The 18,582-nt window shown below is 47.6% G+C and overlaps 2 protein-coding genes across 4 annotated transcripts; one reads left to right on the plus strand and one right to left on the minus strand.

The window, feature by feature from the left end:
• The first annotated feature begins 454 nt into the window (after positions 1-454).
• Positions 455-8,350, plus strand: LOC107511263 (interferon alpha-inducible protein 27-like protein 2). The gene is made up of 5 exons (XM_036238991.1): positions 455-465; positions 4,618-4,705; positions 7,018-7,047; positions 7,721-7,882; positions 8,129-8,350. Exons 2-5 carry the CDS (start codon positions 4,654-4,656, stop codon positions 8,212-8,214), a joined length of 330 nt encoding a protein of 109 aa, XP_036094884.1. The 5' UTR covers positions 455-465; positions 4,618-4,653; the 3' UTR covers positions 8,215-8,350.
• Positions 8,351-9,739: 1,389 nt separating this feature from the next.
• LOC107511260 (interferon alpha-inducible protein 27-like protein 2) lies at positions 9,740-11,680 on the minus strand. Of its 3 annotated transcripts, XM_016145515.2 has the most exons (4): positions 11,415-11,680; positions 11,219-11,248; positions 10,494-10,655; positions 9,740-9,951 (listed from the first exon to the last, which is right to left on the minus strand). In XM_016145515.2, exons 1-4 carry the CDS (start codon positions 11,419-11,421, stop codon positions 9,758-9,760), a joined length of 393 nt encoding a protein of 130 aa, XP_016001001.1. In that variant the 5' UTR covers positions 11,422-11,680; the 3' UTR covers positions 9,740-9,757. The 3 variants fall into 3 exon arrangements, with proteins under 3 accessions (XP_016001001.1, XP_036094883.1, XP_016000997.2); XM_036238990.1 differs by lacking the exon at positions 11,219-11,248 and having other exon boundaries at positions 11,415-11,679; XM_016145511.2 differs by lacking the exons at positions 11,219-11,248; positions 11,415-11,680 and having other exon boundaries at positions 10,494-11,198.
• Positions 11,681-18,582: the final 6,902 nt, after the last annotated feature.

An 18,582-nucleotide genomic window follows, 5' to 3' on the forward strand; every position in this document is an offset into this window, starting at 1 on the left:
GCCAACTTTGAATGAGGGGTACGCTGAGGCCCACCGAAGGCCCATGAATGGCCCTGGGTGATATAGCCAACCCCTTGTGAGACTAGGACCAACCAGAGCCTCTGACGACTGATTCTGTGCTTGATCAGCCCGCCACTCGCCTCTGACCCTCCATATGCCATCCCTGAATTAAATGACAAAGCATCTTGCATTAACCGACACTGGTGGATACAGTGGCTGAAATTCCGTTTCTATGAAACTCGAGTTTCCATTTTTCTGGGAAAGTGGGGCGGTATGGCTGTAGTTTCAGTTTCCTGTAAAACGAAGCCTTTCCCATTCTCTGCCCGAGTCCATGAGGGCAGAGTTGCTCAAAGCAACCAGAGCCCGACCTCCGGGAACCTCTGAACCGTAGCCGCCTGGGTCTGGTTCACATTCCAGAACATCCTCTTCTCTGGCTAAAAGGTGGCAGGGTGGCCCCAAGCTCAGGTAGGTGTGGGTGCAGGGAATGGAGGGAGACCCCACCCTCACTGCCCAGCTCAGCCTTCTGAGTCGTCAGCATTAAGGGACACGTCTCTGACGGTATCTCTACTGCACCCGCTTTGTCAGAACAGGGGGGATGACGGGAACGATGCCGCAGTCAGAGGGGCTGCGCTTCGGGTCCTGGTTCTGTTTGCCGAGTAGCCCAGAACCAGTCACGTGACCTCTCCGGGTCGTGATTCGGCTGTTTCTAAGGCAGGGGTAGCAGCATGGCCCTCTCCGGGTCTCCCAGCACTAGGTCATATCCGGTTCGGTGGTACAAAGACCGTTCGCCCTGGCCTTACTCTCCTCACGAAGGCTGCGCTCAGGACCCTGGTCGGCCGGCGGCGCAGGCTCAGGCCCAGCGCTTTGCGCGTCACTGTCCCCTGCCAGCGCCCGGACCCCCTGGTCCCACTGTGCGCTTCGTTTCCTCAGTCGTGCTCCTGCCGAGATGCCCCGGGACCTGGTCGCTTGTTTCCTCCGAGGACTCGCCGTGGAGCATCCTCACCCGGAAGCGGCTCCAGCCCAGGGACAGGGCAGCGCAAGGTGCGCTCTATTCTTTGTTGTCGTTGTGATAAATTACATACAACATAAAATTTGCCAATGTGTCCATTTTTAAGTCTACAGTTCCATAGTGTTGAGTATATTTGCGCTGTCATAAAACCAATCTCTGGAACTTTACCTTGCAAACTGGACCTCCGCACTCATTAAACAATATCTTCCCGCTCCTCCCTCCCCCGGCCCCTGGCAACTACCTTTCCACTTTCTGTCTCTATGAATGTGACTACCCTAGGGACCCCAGGGAAGTGGTGTCAACGTAAGAAAGGTCCAAGCCTGCAGAGAATGTTTATGCGTTTGTTTGAGCCACACTTAGGACTTAAGTCAGGGAGCAGGGTCTCGAAAGCCCCGGAGAATAAGTTTCACAGCTTCTTTTGTACATTAGCGATTAAGCAGGGGACACAAGGAAGATTACGTGGAGGTGGGAGGTGGGGAGGGGGAGCAAGTCAGGGGTGGAGTACAGGATCGTTAACAAAATCATGTGCTGTCTTCAGGGTCACTGCCCCCTCTGGGGGTGTCACTTCTGGTATTTTAAAGGTGCGTTAACCCAGGTGCCCAAGAACCATGGACAGGATCGCTGAAACCCCTTCCCTGTGGAAGGTACAGGCCTGGGGTGTGACCCCCCACCGCCCGCCCAGTTAGGAATTGAGGCATCTCATACCTCTTCATGTTCTTTCTACACCAGGAACGTGCATTTTGATTGGTTGGCGGGCCTAAGGGGCGTGGCCGACCAAGTCCAGTGATCTGTGCAAGTGCAGCTGTGACACTGAAAAGCCTTCAACCTTTGTAGGAAGGAGTTAGCTCCACCTCCGCTGCCACAATTTGATGGGGTTGTTGGACGTCATCCACGGTGCAACTTTTTAGCCTGCTGACATCTCAGCAGCCAGCATCAGCTTGCAGAACTTTAACTGTGCTCTGTGTTATCAGGCAATTACCTCCCATGGTAGGCAGGGGCCTGGGGCGTGGGGAAGGGAGGGAGCAACAGGGCCCCATTCAAGGGACCCCTCCTGACTGCCTGCCAGGGCTACTGTCACTGTGATCAGAGGCGACTGTGCTGGGAAGTAGTTTGAGCCCACATTTACCCTGAGACTTTGGGAGCAACGTCTCATCCCAACCCTGGTTACTCTCAAGCCATATATAAGACTTAAGCTGGGTCGGGGGCAGTGGTCAGGGAACAGGGATGGAATGTTAGAGATGAATAGAACCCTGGACATCAGGGAGCCAAGCAAAGTCATCAATTTAAAAAGTCTGTGTGCATCTGGGGGGCGTGCGAAAGTGGCCCACAGACTGCTCATTCTCTCGTTCTCCCTCACTCCTTCCTTTCCAATCTCAACTCCCTCATTAATTCTTCTACTTCTTTTAAAGCTAGTTTTACGGTTTCTTAGCATCCCCTCTCTGCAAAGGTTCGGAAGTGGAGGTTCTCGGCACATTAGTATGTTGCTTCCTGTCTGTGAACCGCAGCAGAAATACCAATGAACCGTCCACGAATGCCAGGGAGGTTCTGCATTTAGCCATTCATCTATGGTTAGAGTCTGAAACCATTAATGGGAATAACCAACCCTAAATTCTGGAGAGTGTGTGGAGGGAGACTGAGGGAGAGGACGAGGAGGGATTCTCAGGTTGTGTGAACTGTACCTGTAACGTTTTGTTGTAGCCGCGAGCCCTCGAAAGACACACGGATCACCTGAATTCATTGAGTTATGGGAAACACGCTCTTATTCAGCCATCTGGGTCTGCCAGGGGTACACGGACCCCAAATTAAGCAGCCCTGAAATGTAGAGGACAAGGTTTTTAAGCCCTAAATCCCATTCTTCAGTCTGTCTGAACACAAAACTCTATTTCCCTCCTATTCACTACCTGTCGACCCACAGGTCGGGTGTGCGAGCGGGGATACAGAAGCAGAAATCTTATTGTTAGAGTGTTGTGTTCCCATTGGTAATAGCCTATGTTCTCACGGCGATAGCCAAGCAATACTTTTCCCAGCCAGCACACTTCGAGTTCTTGAGCTGAGGGAGGGGCGTATAAGTGTTTGTCGTATTATTATTTATAGCTTCTTAGGTGCCTGAGAATGTTATTATACACAGTGCATATCTTAAGAGCCCCGTCAGGTGAGAAAGAGGAGAGCAAGCAAGCATGTCTCGTTCATCAACCTGCTGTGGGCAGCAGAGACACGGAGTGGCACCTGGTGCGAGCCTGGGGACGGAAAGGGGGCTGATGAGGGCAGTTGCAGCCGATGTTTCTGTGGTTGTGGGTGGTTCTGTCCCACCCTAAGGGCGATCCCGTTACGAGTCAGTTGGACTCCTGTCATGGCTTCCACGGCATCCATTTTGTAAAGTCCAAAAAGTGCTCAATTCTTTATGCTCCGATATGGTGCCCAGATCCGTGTCCGGCTTGGTGGTCCTTCTGTGTAGATCTTTTGAATATCTGAACATCTGGCTGTGCAAAAATTAATGTTATTTTGTAAACCACCTTCCTGTCTCGATTAATGAATAAATTAATATTTATCCTTGGATTATGTAACTGTGATCAGATGTTTTATTATGCAGAGAGCACATGTCATCCCTGAATTAAATGACAAAGCATCTTGCATTAACCGACACTGGTAGATACAGTGGTCAAATTCCATTTCTATGATAACTCGAGTTTTCATTTGGCTGGGAAAGGAGGGTGGTATGGCTGGAGTTTCAGTTTCCTGCAAAAAAGAAACCGATTGTATTGCTGCGTGAGTCCATCAGGGCAAAGTTGCTCAGAAGAACCAGAGCCACACCCCCGGGAACCTCTGAACTCCAGCCTCCTGGGTCTGGTTCACATTCCACAAAATCCTCTTCTCTGGGTAAGACGGGGCAGGGTGGCCCCAAGCTCAGGTAGGCTGTGGGTACAGGGAATGGCGGGAGACCCTGTGTATCCACTTGCAGAACTTTCTGTTGTTTCCCATTAGGGTGGCTGCCATCAGATAAGTGGGGTGGGGGGGAGGTCTCGGGAGGGAAGAGACTAGGTGCCTATCCGTCCCTGGGCTCTGGGATTCCAAGGGCGGTGAGCCTTGTCCGTGGCTGGGTTGGGGTGAGGCAGGCAGGGGACTCGAACTGTTAGGTACGGGAGGAACCAGATCAGAGCCTCCAGCCAAGCTTTGGAAGCAGCTGGATGTGGGTTGGGTGGCGCTTTGACATACAAAGACTAGTGACCCTGGGCAAATCACTGACCCACTCTGTGCCAACAGTGTTTCCTCGTTTATAAAACGAGGATATTTCCGAATGTTCTCATTTCCTAATTCTGGTGCTTTTGAAATGCTCCCTGGAGATTTAGGGGTTTCAAAACTATCTAAGGAATTGGCACCGGCATTTTCCGGGGGAAGGAGAAATAAAATCCCTCCCCACCCCCCACTCAACCTGCTATCATAGGTCCTTTCTAACCCCAAAAGCCACACCTGGGCCCCTTCCAGACATGCTGCCCCCACAGCTCAGAGCAGCCTCCCTATCTCCACTGGAGCCCCTGGAGGTTTTCAAGGTGGTGGGAAAACCCCAGTTCTGGGGTCCGCACCCCATCAAAGCTCCATTTTTGGTACAGATTTGGCTCTGCCCGGTTCCTGTCATTCTGAGCACCATGCAAGCCATCGCGGCCTCTAGCAGTGTCCTGGCTGGACTGCCATCAGTGGGTGAGTGTCCCTGGGAGGGCTGGTGGGGGTGAGGAGGCCGCTGGGGAGCGAGGGCACCGGGTCCTGTTCAGAGACTCACGCTGGGGGACAGGGTGGGGAGCCTGCGGCCTCTCTCCCCTGCACTGCGCTCTCCCTGGGCGTCTGCCCTGGCTCTCTGTCTGTGAAGGCCCAGAGGGAGGCCGGACCCCCAGGTGAGCAGTGTGGGTGTTTGGGGGGGAGGTTGGCTCAAGGAGTCTGAGTTCCCTCCCTGCTGCGCTTGAGTCCCCTCCAGCAGACTAAGGGGACCCAAGGCTGGTCACATTCACTGATTGTCACTAGAATTCACCTTCTTTAGCTTTTCCCCCAAACGTCTGACCAGCTTTCCATAGCAGTTCATACGTTGCGTCTCAGATCCAGAGCGTTGATTTGAACAGAATCCGTCCGTTTGGGCCCATTTCCTTTGTGAGTCCATGTGAGCCCCTCTCTGGTTTTCCGTATTTGCCTCACTGATTACCTTCCCTTGAGTCCTCATTGCCCCGCCCTCAGCCGGCCTTTCCAATTGTTTAATGTGTATCTGTTTTTCATGTTCTTGGGACTTAGTCGGTTTTTTGGATTGCATGTGTTTTAATGGGCTCCCCACTCAGTGTACAAAAGTGTGACCAGAAAATCAGGGCCCGAGGCGCAGCCAGGGGCCCTTCCTGCTTGTCAGAGGTACTGAAGCCTCCTCAGCTGAGGATAAGCAAGTCCGAATTTGAAAAGAATAAGAAGGGCTAGGTTTTCTCAAAGGCTGCGGTACCCTCGTCGCCTGGTTTACACTAGATATTTATCAATTGGTATAATTCTCATATCAACCCCAGGCGAAGATATAATTGTCCCTTATTTACAAATGAGGAAACTGTGGGAGCCCTGCCCGGGGTGAGAGCAGGGGGCTGCTGGGAGCCGGAGCAGAAAGGGAATGAGGAGCCCGGGCCTAGTGGAGGCCTCAGCGCAGGGCATGACCACAGATGGCCCCCGGGGGAGCTGGGCAGACAGTCAGACTTTCGGATGTTGGGGCCTGTGCGTGCCAAGCTGCCGGCCGGCCTGGCATCACCTCGCCAAACTGTAACGTTAAGCGTTAAGCGGTACCTTCTAACCGGGCTCTTGAGCTTGAGTCTCTCTGGCTCATACCCCACCCAGGTGGGCCCCCTGGACATTCAGGGTTTGGTTTCCACATCCTTCTTCTCTTTTTACTTCCTCCAGCGTCACCTAGAGGCCCTCTCCCTGGGGGGCTGCCTGAGCTCACTCCTGCTCATCTTACTATCTTTGGTACTCCTGGCCCCCAAATTGCAGTCTTGGCCATTATGGCTGCAGCAGACCAGGACCTCTGCCTGCTCCCCAGGGACCCACTGTGCTGGAGAGCCAGGCCCATGCACACGTAAATGTGATCCAGTGCTGTGAGTGGCTCCAGCCACAGGGAGCAAGGATTACATTCTGACTGGGAGGATCTGGGGTGGCTTCCTGGAGGAGGGGGCGACAGGTCAGGCCCCGAAGAATCATTAGCATTCCGCTCATTAAGGCATTGCTCTCAAGTAGCATTCAAGCATTCCACAGTGCTTGCCGGCCCCCGCCAGGTAGCGCAAATGAAGCACATTTTTCTATGTGAAGATGTCTGGCTGTGTGGACTATGGGAGAAAGCCATTGAACCCTACGCTAAGCAAACACTGACCCTGTTTTAAGTGAGCTGACGTCTTGGCTCAGATAGCGTGACCCGCGGCCCCTTTGCCTCTCCCTTAAGTGACCTCGCCAGAGATCATGCATTCACCGAGAGCTGCTGCCGTGGCTTGCCTTCCTCCCACATCTGTAAAGCTTTGTTTGTTTTCGTGTTGTTTTTGGTTTTTACAGAATCTGGGTGGGACACAGAGAAAAAGAAACCAATAACTTCTGATGCCCCCACAATCCTCCAGCTAACCACTCAGCAGACAGATAGGGCAAAACGAAACAAAAACCTGTACCTGATAACTGAATTTTTGGGATCAAAGACCTCAGACCCCACCCCAGATAACTCTAGGCCAAGGCATGCACACCCACTGAGGACAGGTCATTTGCCTCTGCGATCAGACACCCCGGCAATGCCCGCCAAGCTCAGGGCTGCGGGGTCCACCTTCTCAGGACATCCCACTTCCCCGAGTGAAGCTGTGGTAGGCGGTGTACAGGGGGTGTCAGGCCAGGGTCATTCCTTTCTGCATTTCTCTACTTGGGGCAATGCCCTGCGCCCCCATTGGTGGGCTGTGGACTCAGGGAATAGAGGGGAGGCCAGTGCGGATCTACTCACAGAATGTTCTTTCGGTATCTAGGCAAGGCTGCCGCAGCCGTGATCGGAGGAGGTGAGTCTCTTTATGGAAGAGATTGAAGTCCCCATCTGTCCCCAGGCCCTGGGACTTGAGCAGCAGCCGGCTCGTGCCCGGGTTTGCCCCAGGCCTCACGTAGTTGGCAGGAAAGGAGGTGGAATGATGGAGATGAGTAGGAAGCAAGGAACTGCAAACAGGAAACAGGGAGTTTGAAACAAGGAGTGTCATGGGAACCCCTCAGGCGCAGAGGCAGCCCTGGCAGGGGTCCTGTCTTCTCCTTGCAGAACGTTGGCTGTGTGACCCTGGACGTGTCTTTGCATTCCTCTGAGCTCCCATTTCCAGCCCTGAAAAACGGGCCAGTGTTGCGCATGTAGGGTTATCATGAGGCTTACATAGAATGAGACGTGCACAGAGCTGGGCCAGAGGAGGGGCATTAAAGAGATGCCGTCGGCTCAGTGACCCTGGGTCTAGCGGCTTCTCATTGCTGTGGCGACAGCATGGAGTCCCAGGGTGGGATTTAAGCAGAGCCCTGTGCCTTGTGACCCCACTGCCCTTCCCTCTGCTCTCCCCACTTAGCTCTGCCCCCCTTATCTTGTGACTGCCAACTGTGCCTAAAGTCTCACCAAGCTCAGAGTTCACCCCCTTGTTGTATAGGGGGACGTCCGTTCCCCTTAGGCAGCCCCTTATCCCAGGCCCTGTCCCCTGACAGCCGTGGCCGTGGGGGCTGTGCCCGTGGTGCTGGGCGCTGTCGGCTTCACCTCGGCAGGAATCGCTGCCTCTTCCTTGGCGGCCAAGATGATGTCAGTCGCCGCCATCAACAGTGGGGGCGGAGTTGCCGCCGGCAGCCTTGTGGCTTTTCTGCAGTCCGTGGGTAAGAGTCCCCAGGCACGGCTCACTGTGCCAGGCCAGGAGGACAAGAGCCTCAGAGGATCCAGCTCAGATCTTAGCCCCGGGGATCATCCTGGGGGTTTGGAAAACAGAGGGTGCCGTGGGGGTGAGGGGAGGTCTGGGCTCAGGGCCTCCTGAGAGGCTCTGGTGTCTCTGACTCACTGTTCTGCCCCATAGAGCTGTCCCTGCCTGCCCATCCCTCTCTGCTCACCTTCTGCTTCTCCCCCAGGAGCGGCTGGACTCTCCCTGACATCCCAACTCATTGTGGGCTCCGCTGGGTCTTATCTTGGTTCATGCTTATATAACTATCTGTAACATCGCTGCAGAGCACAGGACCAGGAGGGCACTCCCACCACCTTGATGCAGTGGGGACCAGTCCTGGGTGACAATGTGCCTGACCCTGCAGCCCCATTAGAAGATAAGGAATAAAAATGAGTCATTGCGTCCCTGCTGTATCTCTTCCTTCTCACAGTCAGAGTGGGGGAACGCTCACGTCTCTTTCCCAAACATGTGGTCACAAAGTCGCACGGTATTGGGGTGCAGTGAGCTGCAGGGGCCTACGTGGGGAGGCAGGAAGCTGTGCCTAAGTGGCCTGGCTCAGCCTCTGAGCACAGGCCCGTGTCACCGCCCAGCCCTGGCCTCCCCGTTGCCCCCCAGAGAAAACATGTGACAGCAGCGTCCTCGTCCATCTGGCGTGCAGTAACAACAATCACAAAGACTGGGTGGCTTCTAAGCTACAGAAGTTTATCTCTCCCCGTTCTGGAGGCTGGGAAGTCCCAGGTCAAGGCGCTGGCAAATTAGGTGTCTGGCGAGAGCCTGCTTCCTGGACAGCCACTTTATCGCCTTGTCCTCCCATGGCAGAAGGGGTACGAGAGCCCTCTGGGGTCTCATATAAGGGCATCAATCCCTGTCATGAATGCTCCACCCTCATGATCTAAGCACCTCCCAAAGGTGTCACCTGTGAACACCATCGGCTTGGGGGTTAGGGTTAAACATGTGAATTTGGGGGTGAGGGGCACGAACACTCGGACCTTAGCAGGCACGTCGGGAGAGGGGAGCTTAGACTTCATCCTGCGTGTTCTGGAGAGACACCGAACGCTTTTCAGCAAGTCAGGGACGCAGTCACGGGCCTCGCAGCCCAGCACGGCCTGCCCCAGGCGCTGTCAGCAGCCCGCCAGGATCCCTTTCCAGCACGAAGGAACCTGGTGGTGAGTCTAGTGGACGTTTCAATAGAGTTAAACAACTTCCGTGTCCTCTATGGCTCCTACGGGTCAATGAAGAATGGTTGCTATGCAGACATAAGAATAAACCCCTTGGGGTGTTAATTCCCCTTGAGTTTCCACACATAGCGTAGTGACCGTCTGATTCAGGTTCCACCCCCTGAAGCGCCGGACCTCGCTGCAACATGTGGCGTAGGGTACCATCCTAGCGTTTCGCTTGGCAGCCTCCCCACAAAAATGCCGCGGTTAGGCAGGGAAGGCTGGAGCCTTCTCATCCCCGGGTGTCAGGTGCCCATTCGGGAGGAAGGGGGAAAGGCCCTGGCATCAGTGGCTCCGTAGGTGTTCAGCTACCCCTCACCTTGGCCTCCCGACAGGATCTTCTGTCCACGCCATCATTGAATGAGGGGTACGCTGAGGCCCACCGAAGGCCCTTGAATGGCCCTGGGTGATAGAGCCAACCCCTTGTAAGACTAGGACCAACCAAAGTCTCTGACGACTGATTCTGTGCTCGCTCAGCCCGCCATCCCCCTCTGACCCCCCATGACCCGGCAGGTGGGAAGAGCAGAGACCTCGGATTCACGACGCGCCAATCAGGGGTGCAAGGGGCGAAGAAGAAGAGGCACATCTACACAGGAGCTTTATTTCACACGCTTCTCTGCCCCGAGCGGGGGCTCTGCAGGTTTCACTTGGGATTTCTCCTGGGCCCCGTCAGCCCTGGGTCCAGCCGAGGGAGAGGAAGGTGGTACCTTTTTTGAATTTGCGAGCAAGGCCCCTAAAACTGACCCAGTGGAGGCCAGGAGGATGTTGGATGACGTAGAAAGTCCGGCTGCCCCTAGGGAAGGGACAGAGTGTGAGCATGGGGACTGTGCAGTGGCCAGTTCCCAGGGCCCAGAGATCCCACCTGGATCCCTCCTCCAGGTCCCGAAGCCACAGGGCTCTGCTCTGGGGAGAGAATGCTGGCGGCAGGAGAGAGAGAGAGAGACAGACAGACAGACAGACAGATAAGAGACGGGGATAGTCGGCCATACACTCTTGAGAGCTGTCGGTCCCCCCACTTTACACTGGAGGTCACTGAGGCCCAGACAGGTGAGGGGACCTGCCTGGACCACCCAGTTGTCAGATTTGAGTAGAAGTGAACCCAGAGCCCAGACATCACTCACCAAGGGCTCCTTCCCTTCCTCTCCGTCCCAAACCCCCAAACCTCACTCTGAACTGGGCAGAAAGAGGACCGTGAGGGAGAGACTGAGGCCCAGGGACCCTGAGGACCACGGAACTGGAGGGAGAGCACAGGCCCTCCCTCGGGCTCAGCCTCGGGGCTGAGTCCTGTCCTGGCCCCGGTCCACCTCCTCCTCCCCTCCTGCCCAGGACACTTACCCACAGACTGCAGAGTGGCCACCAGGCTGCCGGCCGCAACTCCGCCCCCGTTGGCGATGGCGGCTGCTGACATCATCTTGGCCGCTAAGGAAGAGGCAGCGATTCCTGCCGAGGTGAAGCCCGCCGCGCCCAGCACCGCGGGCACAGCCCCCACGGCCACGACTGCGGAGAAGACGCCGTCGTTCGCGGGGTGGGCTCCAGGAGCGGACCCCCTTAGGAATTCCGTAACGGTTTCTGGGGAGTCTGCTCCGAGCTCGGACCAGGGCGCCGAGGTGGAGGAAAGGGTGCGGAGGGCGGAGCCAGCCTGCGGCCGAGACGTCATGCGAGGTCCAGGCACCGTCAGCTCTCTAACTTGCGGGTGACGCTGGGGAGCTCACTACCCCTCACTGAGCCCCAGGTGTGTGTGTGTGTGTAAATGTGGGGGCGAGACAAACCATCGGAGTTTGTAGCAGCACCCCCCGTTCAAGTGCACGCCTCTCTGCATGCTCATCATCTATCAGGGCGACAGGAGCAGCTGGGGGCGGGGGGTGGGGGGGATGGGTCCAGGTGGCCTCTCCCGCCAGGGCATCGTGAGCACCTGTCCCTGTCTCCAGAAGGCTCCGGGAGGGGAGGGTGGGGCTGAGCCCGCCCTCTCACCCCCCGCAGCGCCGCGCCTCTATGGTCTCCCCGCCATGGCGGGATGAGGGGCCCCGCGAAGGCCTGGCGAGGGGATCCAGGTCACTCACCTCCTCCGATTACAGCCGCCGCCGCCCGCTCTAGGGAGCCAGAAAGCGGGGTGGGGGACAGTCAGTTAGTTGGTTGAGGGGCGGAGGGAAAGAAGCGACTCCTCTGGCCCTTCGTGGGTTGGGGTTGGGGTCGGGGAGGCTCGCCCCCCCCCCCGCCCCGCCCAGGCCGCCATCCCGGTGGGACAGCGCGACTCACTTATCATGGTGAGGCCCTCCCGGTCCCAGCGCCGCTCGGGAAACGACTGCGCTCCGTGGGGCGTTTCTTCCCCGGCGGACGGGTGGGGGCGCGGCCCGCGCCTCGCCGCGGCTCCTGGGTCCTGGAACCCGCAGGACGCGCCCGCCCCGCACCTGCTCGCGGAGGGCGCCCTGCGGGGGTGCTATATGTATATATAGCGTGTCGGCCCCCCTTTTTAAGAGTTTGAATTCTCTCCCAGTTTTGCGCTCGTAAGGTATCAGGGCATGAGGTGCTAACGTCACGGTGCGCAAGGGTTTTCTGATAATATTTTCCTGTAGGAGGAATTGCTGCGTCAGGAACTGTGCATTTGTCATGGCGCTTGATGTTACTGTTGTTATAGGTTGCTCTCCAAAAATACCGTATTGATTTACACTCCCCCCAAAAGTATGTGGGAAGATCTATATTTTTCTACTAGAAATTAAAAAAATAAAAATAAAAATTAAAACAACTTTGCTGACGAAGGGTGAAAATGGTGACTTTTTTTTTTTTTTTTACCACTAATGAGGTTAAACAATCTTTAGGTTTATTATGCTTATTCAGTCCTTATTTTGTGAATTGTCTTACTATACTCTTTGACCTTTTTTCCACCGAAGTATTTTCCCTTACAGATGTATAGGAATTTGTCGTATATTAACTATCTTAATCTAGTTTCATAGATGTTACCAAATTTTGTTTCCAGCTCATCATGGTCTTTTTTTTTTTTTTTTTTTTGAATTTTTTTAAACACAGAAAAGTTTTAACATTTATGGAAATTTGCCAGTGTTTTAGTTTATTGTTTTTGTATTAGATACGTCATCGCCTTTAGGTTCTTCTGAAATTTCAGTTTTTAAAATTAACTTTTTAATCAGTCAGGAGTTTAGTTTGGTACATAAAGTACGCATGTGCTTTACATGTCTGTATATGTCTTAGCCAGTTATTCCAACACCATTTATTATTTTTAAATTCTTCTCTGCTTTGAAATTCCGTCTTTATGTTCAAAATTTATATGCTGATATCTATACTTAGTTTGAAGCTATCTCTTCAGGCAACAATATCACACTGTTATAATGTTTATACATCTAATATTTAATATCTGACTGTCTTGTTTTAAGTTTTAAAACTCTTCTAGCTTTTTCTACCTATTAATTCTTAAGATGAGATTTTAAGATCTTTTTTCAATTCCCGAAATAAAAAATTCTTTGCTATTTTGATTGAAATAGAACTAAATTTTCAAATAAATATTTAAGGAGCGACATCTTTACAAAAGCTATTCTTTACGTCCAAGAACATGATATGTTTTTCTTTTTTATTCAAAAAATTTTTATAGCCCTTGGTAAAGTTTTGTAGTTTTCTTCATGTAACAACTATGTATTTTTAAATAAACTTTATTTTTTAAGGATGCTCTTGGTTCATTTAGTCTATTTCTTGTCCCAGTCCTAGAACTGGAATCTTGTTTTTTTTTTTATTAGAACATGGTGTTTGACCTCAACACCTGCATGCCAGGTGTGCTCATTGCTAGTGGGGTATTGTTGTTTTTAGGTCCTCTCGGCTACTGAGCAAGGACATAGATGTTTGTGTAACCCATGTATATACACACACCTATAAACATTTTTATTTGTAAGTACCTGTATGGATGTTGAGCCAAACATGAGTTCACACTGATGTCTCCAACTCTAATCCATCATCACATGGGCCATTTTAGCTTCCTCCCTCTCTTATCTGTTAATTCCCACTCCAACAGGGGAAAACATGGGCCCTTTCACCTGTCATCCATTCCTTAACTGTTCAGTTTCAGTAGACAGAATGGCAGTATCAGAACTATTAATCCAAGGCTATAAATTTTTTTGTGAAGCTTAAAAACACTTCGAAATAATCTCCACTATCCTGAAATGGGATCCACACATAATAATATCTAGTTACACACAATATACCACTGCAATTGTAATATACAAGAGAAATAAAAGGTTATTTACAATAATAAGTGTGTATTTCAATATGTATATGCTCAAGCACTATTATACTAGAAGATATAATGAGTCGGTTGCTTGTATTCGTTTAAGTTTAGATTTAAGATAATATAATATTCAACTGAAAATTAGCAATTGTTTTGTTATATTTGGTTACTTGAAATGAGGGCTTAAGAGATATATCTGTATATCCCTATCCACATATTTTTATCTAATCACCATGAATGTGGCAGCTGCACATAACAGACTGATTTAAATACCCAAGAATGACATTGCTACAGGCGACACAATTTTCTGAAATGATCAATAACTCTTGGTAAACGTCAGAACATATCAAAGTACAATTTCTTTCTGATTTTCAAGATAATTGCAATGCCTGGAAAATTCAATCTATATTGAAACTATGCAAAAAAAAAATGTAAAACGTGGTGAAGTTCTATGTTCAGATAATTATGAATTCTTTTGCTTACGTGAGGGGACCTTTAAAATTTGTACACGGTAACTTTTAGTCTTGTGGGACTGTTCTGAGTATTTCAGAATGTCAGGTATCCCTGGGTCCTAGTACTAAATTCTAGAGCACCCCTCCATTACTTTGATTACTAAAAACATGTCATTGAATTTTGAAAATGTCCTCTAGGGGGCAGTACCACCCCTGTTAAAAACAACCATCTTAGACGATAACTTTAAAAACCTAGGAATGTTTATAATTATTTAAAAAAGAAAATAAAATATAAAACCAGTTATACTCATATTTTGACATTTGTTTCAAGAATAATTTTGAGTATTGAATATTTTACTTGTGCATAATAATTTGGTATATGTGATAGATTAGAGTTATGATTCCAATTTTAATAGTGTACTTCAGTAAGAAATTTAATCTCGTGATTATAAAGATAAAACATATTAGATTTTTAAACCAATTTTGTAAATAATGTTGTTTAAAATTTTTTAAATTAAGAGTTGTATGTTTATTTATTAGATTTATAAGATTCACCAGTGTTCATGGGAAGGGTTTGCTTGTTAGAAACAAATGCGGTGTTTAAAAATAAAATTGATTGTACATATAAACGTAAAAATAAAACTGGTTATGTGACTACATATACAACCTAAAATAATTACAGGATTTGATTAACTAGGTTGTAAAGGTCCTCTTAGGCTTTTACATAGGATATTGACGTTTTAATTAAACCTAAAAAGTTAAGGATATTAGCATTTAATTTTTATTTTGAAAATTTCAATGTTAATTTTTAAAAAATTATTATTATCATTATTTATGCCTACAGCACCTTGTCTTCCTAGGTGGTCTCACATCCAAGTACTAACCAAGCCTGGCCCTGCTAGCTTTGAGATCAGACATTGGGCTTATTCAGGGTGGTATGGCCATAGACCATGAACTATGGCTCCACTGAGGCACAAACCCAGGACATTCTGCATGTAAAGCCGACATGCTAACCGCTACACTATGGAAACACATCTTTAATGTTAATTTGAAAACCCAAGTCATTAATAGACTTTACTGTTTATAAAAGCTGTTTTCAAAGATAACCTAAAATTCAAATGTAAACTGGCCACCTTATTAGTCTCTCCTAAGTATCGCCAACTGTGTCATTTCTGATTTTCTGGAAGCTGCAAATAAAGACTGTAGGCATAAATCAAACACAAAAAAGGAATTAACTATAAAGGAAAAGGTTATTAATTTTAATACATTAAAATTAAGAAGTGCTATTCAACGAAGACACCATGAGAATGAAAATTTAAGCCACACAGTGGGAAAAAAATATTTGTCACAAATATAACCAACAAAGGACCGATATCTGGAATACATGTATTACTCCTGTAAATCAATAAAAAGGCGAACCAGAAGAAAAATATGCAAGGAACTTAAGAAACCACAAAATGAGGCTATTCAAATAACCAATACATGTATGAGAAGACACACAATCTCACTGTGAATCAGGAAATAGAAATTAAAACCACAATATGAGGAGTTCTGCCTCTGGCTAAGATGTAGAAGAATGTGAAAAAACAAGAAATCAATGGATAAATAATATATATATTTTTTTCTTTAAAGCTGGTGTTGACAACTATTCTGTTATGGGACAAAGAGCAAATATTAGGTCACACATAGTCTCTGTAGTATATTCTTCTCCTCCTTCTTTATTCTTTAAAAATGTAAAAGCCATTTTTATTTCATGATCTGTACAAAAACAGGTTGTGAGCTGGATTTGGACTGTGAGCTATAGTCAACCAATTCTTGCTTTAAAGTCATTAAAGAGCTGTTGACACAAAAAATATAAAATAACTACTCCATAGAAATAAGTCTTTCCTAATACAGTGTCCAGCATCAACAACAACAACAACAACAACAACAACAACAACAACTATATATATATATATATGATAAGATATACAAAAAAGTAGGAGAGTGTAACCTGTAATCAAGAAGGAAAATCAGTTAATAGACACAGTTCCAGAGATCACCTATATGTTGAAATTATCAGAAACATACTTTAAAATTATTTTGATAAATATATGAAAGAATCTAGAAGAAAGTATAAATATAATGTTTGAATGATTGGAAATTTCAAGAGAGTCGGATGCTCTAAAAAAGAACTAAATGGAAATTATGGACCTAAAAAATATAATATACGAAATTATAAATTCACAGGGTGGGATTAATAGCATGCCGGACACAACGAGAGAACTAAAGTTGAAGAAAAGTAAATAAAGATGATCCAGCTGAAGCATAGAAAGAGGAAAAAAATGGAAAAATGAACAGAACTTCAAAAACTTGCGAGATGGTATCGAGTGGCCAAACACACATGGATTGGTGACAAGAGAAATAGTAGATTAAAAAAGATATTTGAAAGAATATTGGTTAAAAATTTTATCTATTTAATAAAGATAAAAACAGTAGCTTATTGATCCAGAAAGCTCAGTAAACCCCAAAGAGGATAAATTACCAAGGCACATTATAGTCAAACTTCTGACAACCACAACTTGAAATTTAAAAATTGTTAGCAGCCAGAAAAAAAAAGAACATTTATATAGAAACAAAATTAATAGCAATCTTTTAAAATCAAAAATAATGGTGACCAGGAGACAGTAGAATGATGACTTTAAAAAGAATTGAAAGAAAAAACTTTATCAATCTAGAATCCTATATCTAGTGAAAATACCTTGCAAAAATGAAAGCAATAAATATTTTAAGATGAACCAAAGCGCATAAATTTGAAAGAAATTTGAAAGAAATTTATTCAGGTTGAAGGGAACTGATACGAGACTGGGACCTGCATGTGCAGAAAGGAGCCAAGGGCGTAAGAAGAGGTGACTACGTGGGTCAATATAAAAGACCTTTCGCATTATCTTCACATACAATACGAATGTAATCTTAAAAATAATTATTGAAAATAATGACAATGCATCGTGGGGTTATAAACATAGACAGAGGTGAAATATATGAGGAGCACACAAAGGGCAGGGGAGAGATCATTGGAATTTCATATCGTAAGTTTCTGATACTGTTTGTAACGTAGAATATTAGTTGAAAATAGAATGTGATAAAGATTCAGGTTTCAGTTTCTGGAAAAAGCGCTAGAAATAACACGAGGAGGCTTTGCAAAAAGCTAACGGAGTAACTAAATGGCATACTAAGTGATATTTAATTCACCCAAAATAAGGCAGGGAACGACGAGTGGAGGGAAAAATAATGTACGGGACAAATGAAAAACTAAAGCAGGATGGCAGTCTCAAACCCAGGCGCGTCGACGGTTGTTCAAACATCGATGAACTAAATACGTTATGTATGGGACTTGTCGGACCATATGAAAAAGCGTACAGACCAGTGGCCAAGATAGACCGTTAGACTGGGCCATAAAACGAATCTCATAAATTTCAAACTAGTGAAAACGTACGGAGCACACTAACTGGCCACAGGGCGTTTGAATTAGTAATTAATAACAATAAGATATTTAGAAATCCTTTAAATATATGGGAGTTGAGTAACGCGCTTCTCGATAATCAATGGGACAAACTCAAACATCACAAGTGAAATTAGAAAATGCTTTGAATTAAATGAAGATAAAACACCCAGATGTGTGGGATGTGATGAAATCAGTACATAGAAATATTTTTTTTTGTGCAGCTTCAAATGTTTATATTAGAAGCAAAGAAAGATTTAAAATAAATTACCTGTTTGCACATTAGGAAGAGTAAATTAAATTCAAAGTAAGTAGAAGAAAAGAAATAAAGATAAGAGCGGAAATCGGTGAAATAAATAAACGATAGAAAAAATGAACAATCCCCTTTTGTTTTAATAACTTTAAAAATTCCAGCTAGAGTTTTCCTTGCTAAAGGAAAAAAAAATGAGAGAAAACAAAAATCACCATCGTCAAGAATGAAATAGTAGTTATCACAACATTCAAAAGATAATAAGGAAATGTTATAAGCAACTTTTAAGTGAATTTGACAATGTTAATAAAATGGACATTCCTTTAGAAATTAGCAGACTGACCCAAGAAAAAATAGAAAACCTAGAGATAAGTTAAATTTAAATATTAAATACATATAATTGAGCGCTGGGCAGCAGGCCAAGAATGCTGAGATCCAGAGTCCTAACCTCTCAGAGTTTTGTCAGCCTCCCAGGTAACCGACACCCAACCTGGCCGGGCCTTCTGCAGTCGGAGTTTTGAGCAGAGGATTTGTGGGTAATTCGAGTCCCGGTTGTGAGCGCCCCCTTGTGGCAGCATCTCAAACGGCGGCACAGTTGCAGGCGAGCCGGATAATACATATACAGCTCCCAGCTTGGTAGGAACTGAGGTTGGTTCTGAGGGCTGGAACATACTTGTTTTGAATTAAATGGAAAGGCCTGCCAGGGTAGCTCCCCTTCTTGAAACAAACTTTTGTACTGAGCAAGCAGAAGTCTCTCATTGAAAGAGGTTTTCCAGTAATTTCTTTTTAGAATGTCTCCCCAGTTCTTACTCATGCCATTAAGTGCTCTTTCCTGCCCATTCACAGGATGGGCTCCTGGAATCCAAGCGTGTGAACTTGACCTCGCTTCCTGGACCACACCGATAGAACCATAGATGGCAGTTGGCAAATCTGGACTAACTGGGATTCTCTTCCTGGAAATTTGGAAAGAGCACTACAGAGACATTAACTGGATAGCCAGGTCTATAATAAAG

Source organism: Rousettus aegyptiacus, unplaced genomic scaffold (assembly GCF_014176215.1).
Source record: "Rousettus aegyptiacus isolate mRouAeg1 unplaced genomic scaffold, mRouAeg1.p scaffold_m13_p_3, whole genome shotgun sequence".
In the NCBI taxonomy this organism is placed as follows: Eukaryota; Metazoa; Chordata; class Mammalia; order Chiroptera; family Pteropodidae; genus Rousettus; species Rousettus aegyptiacus.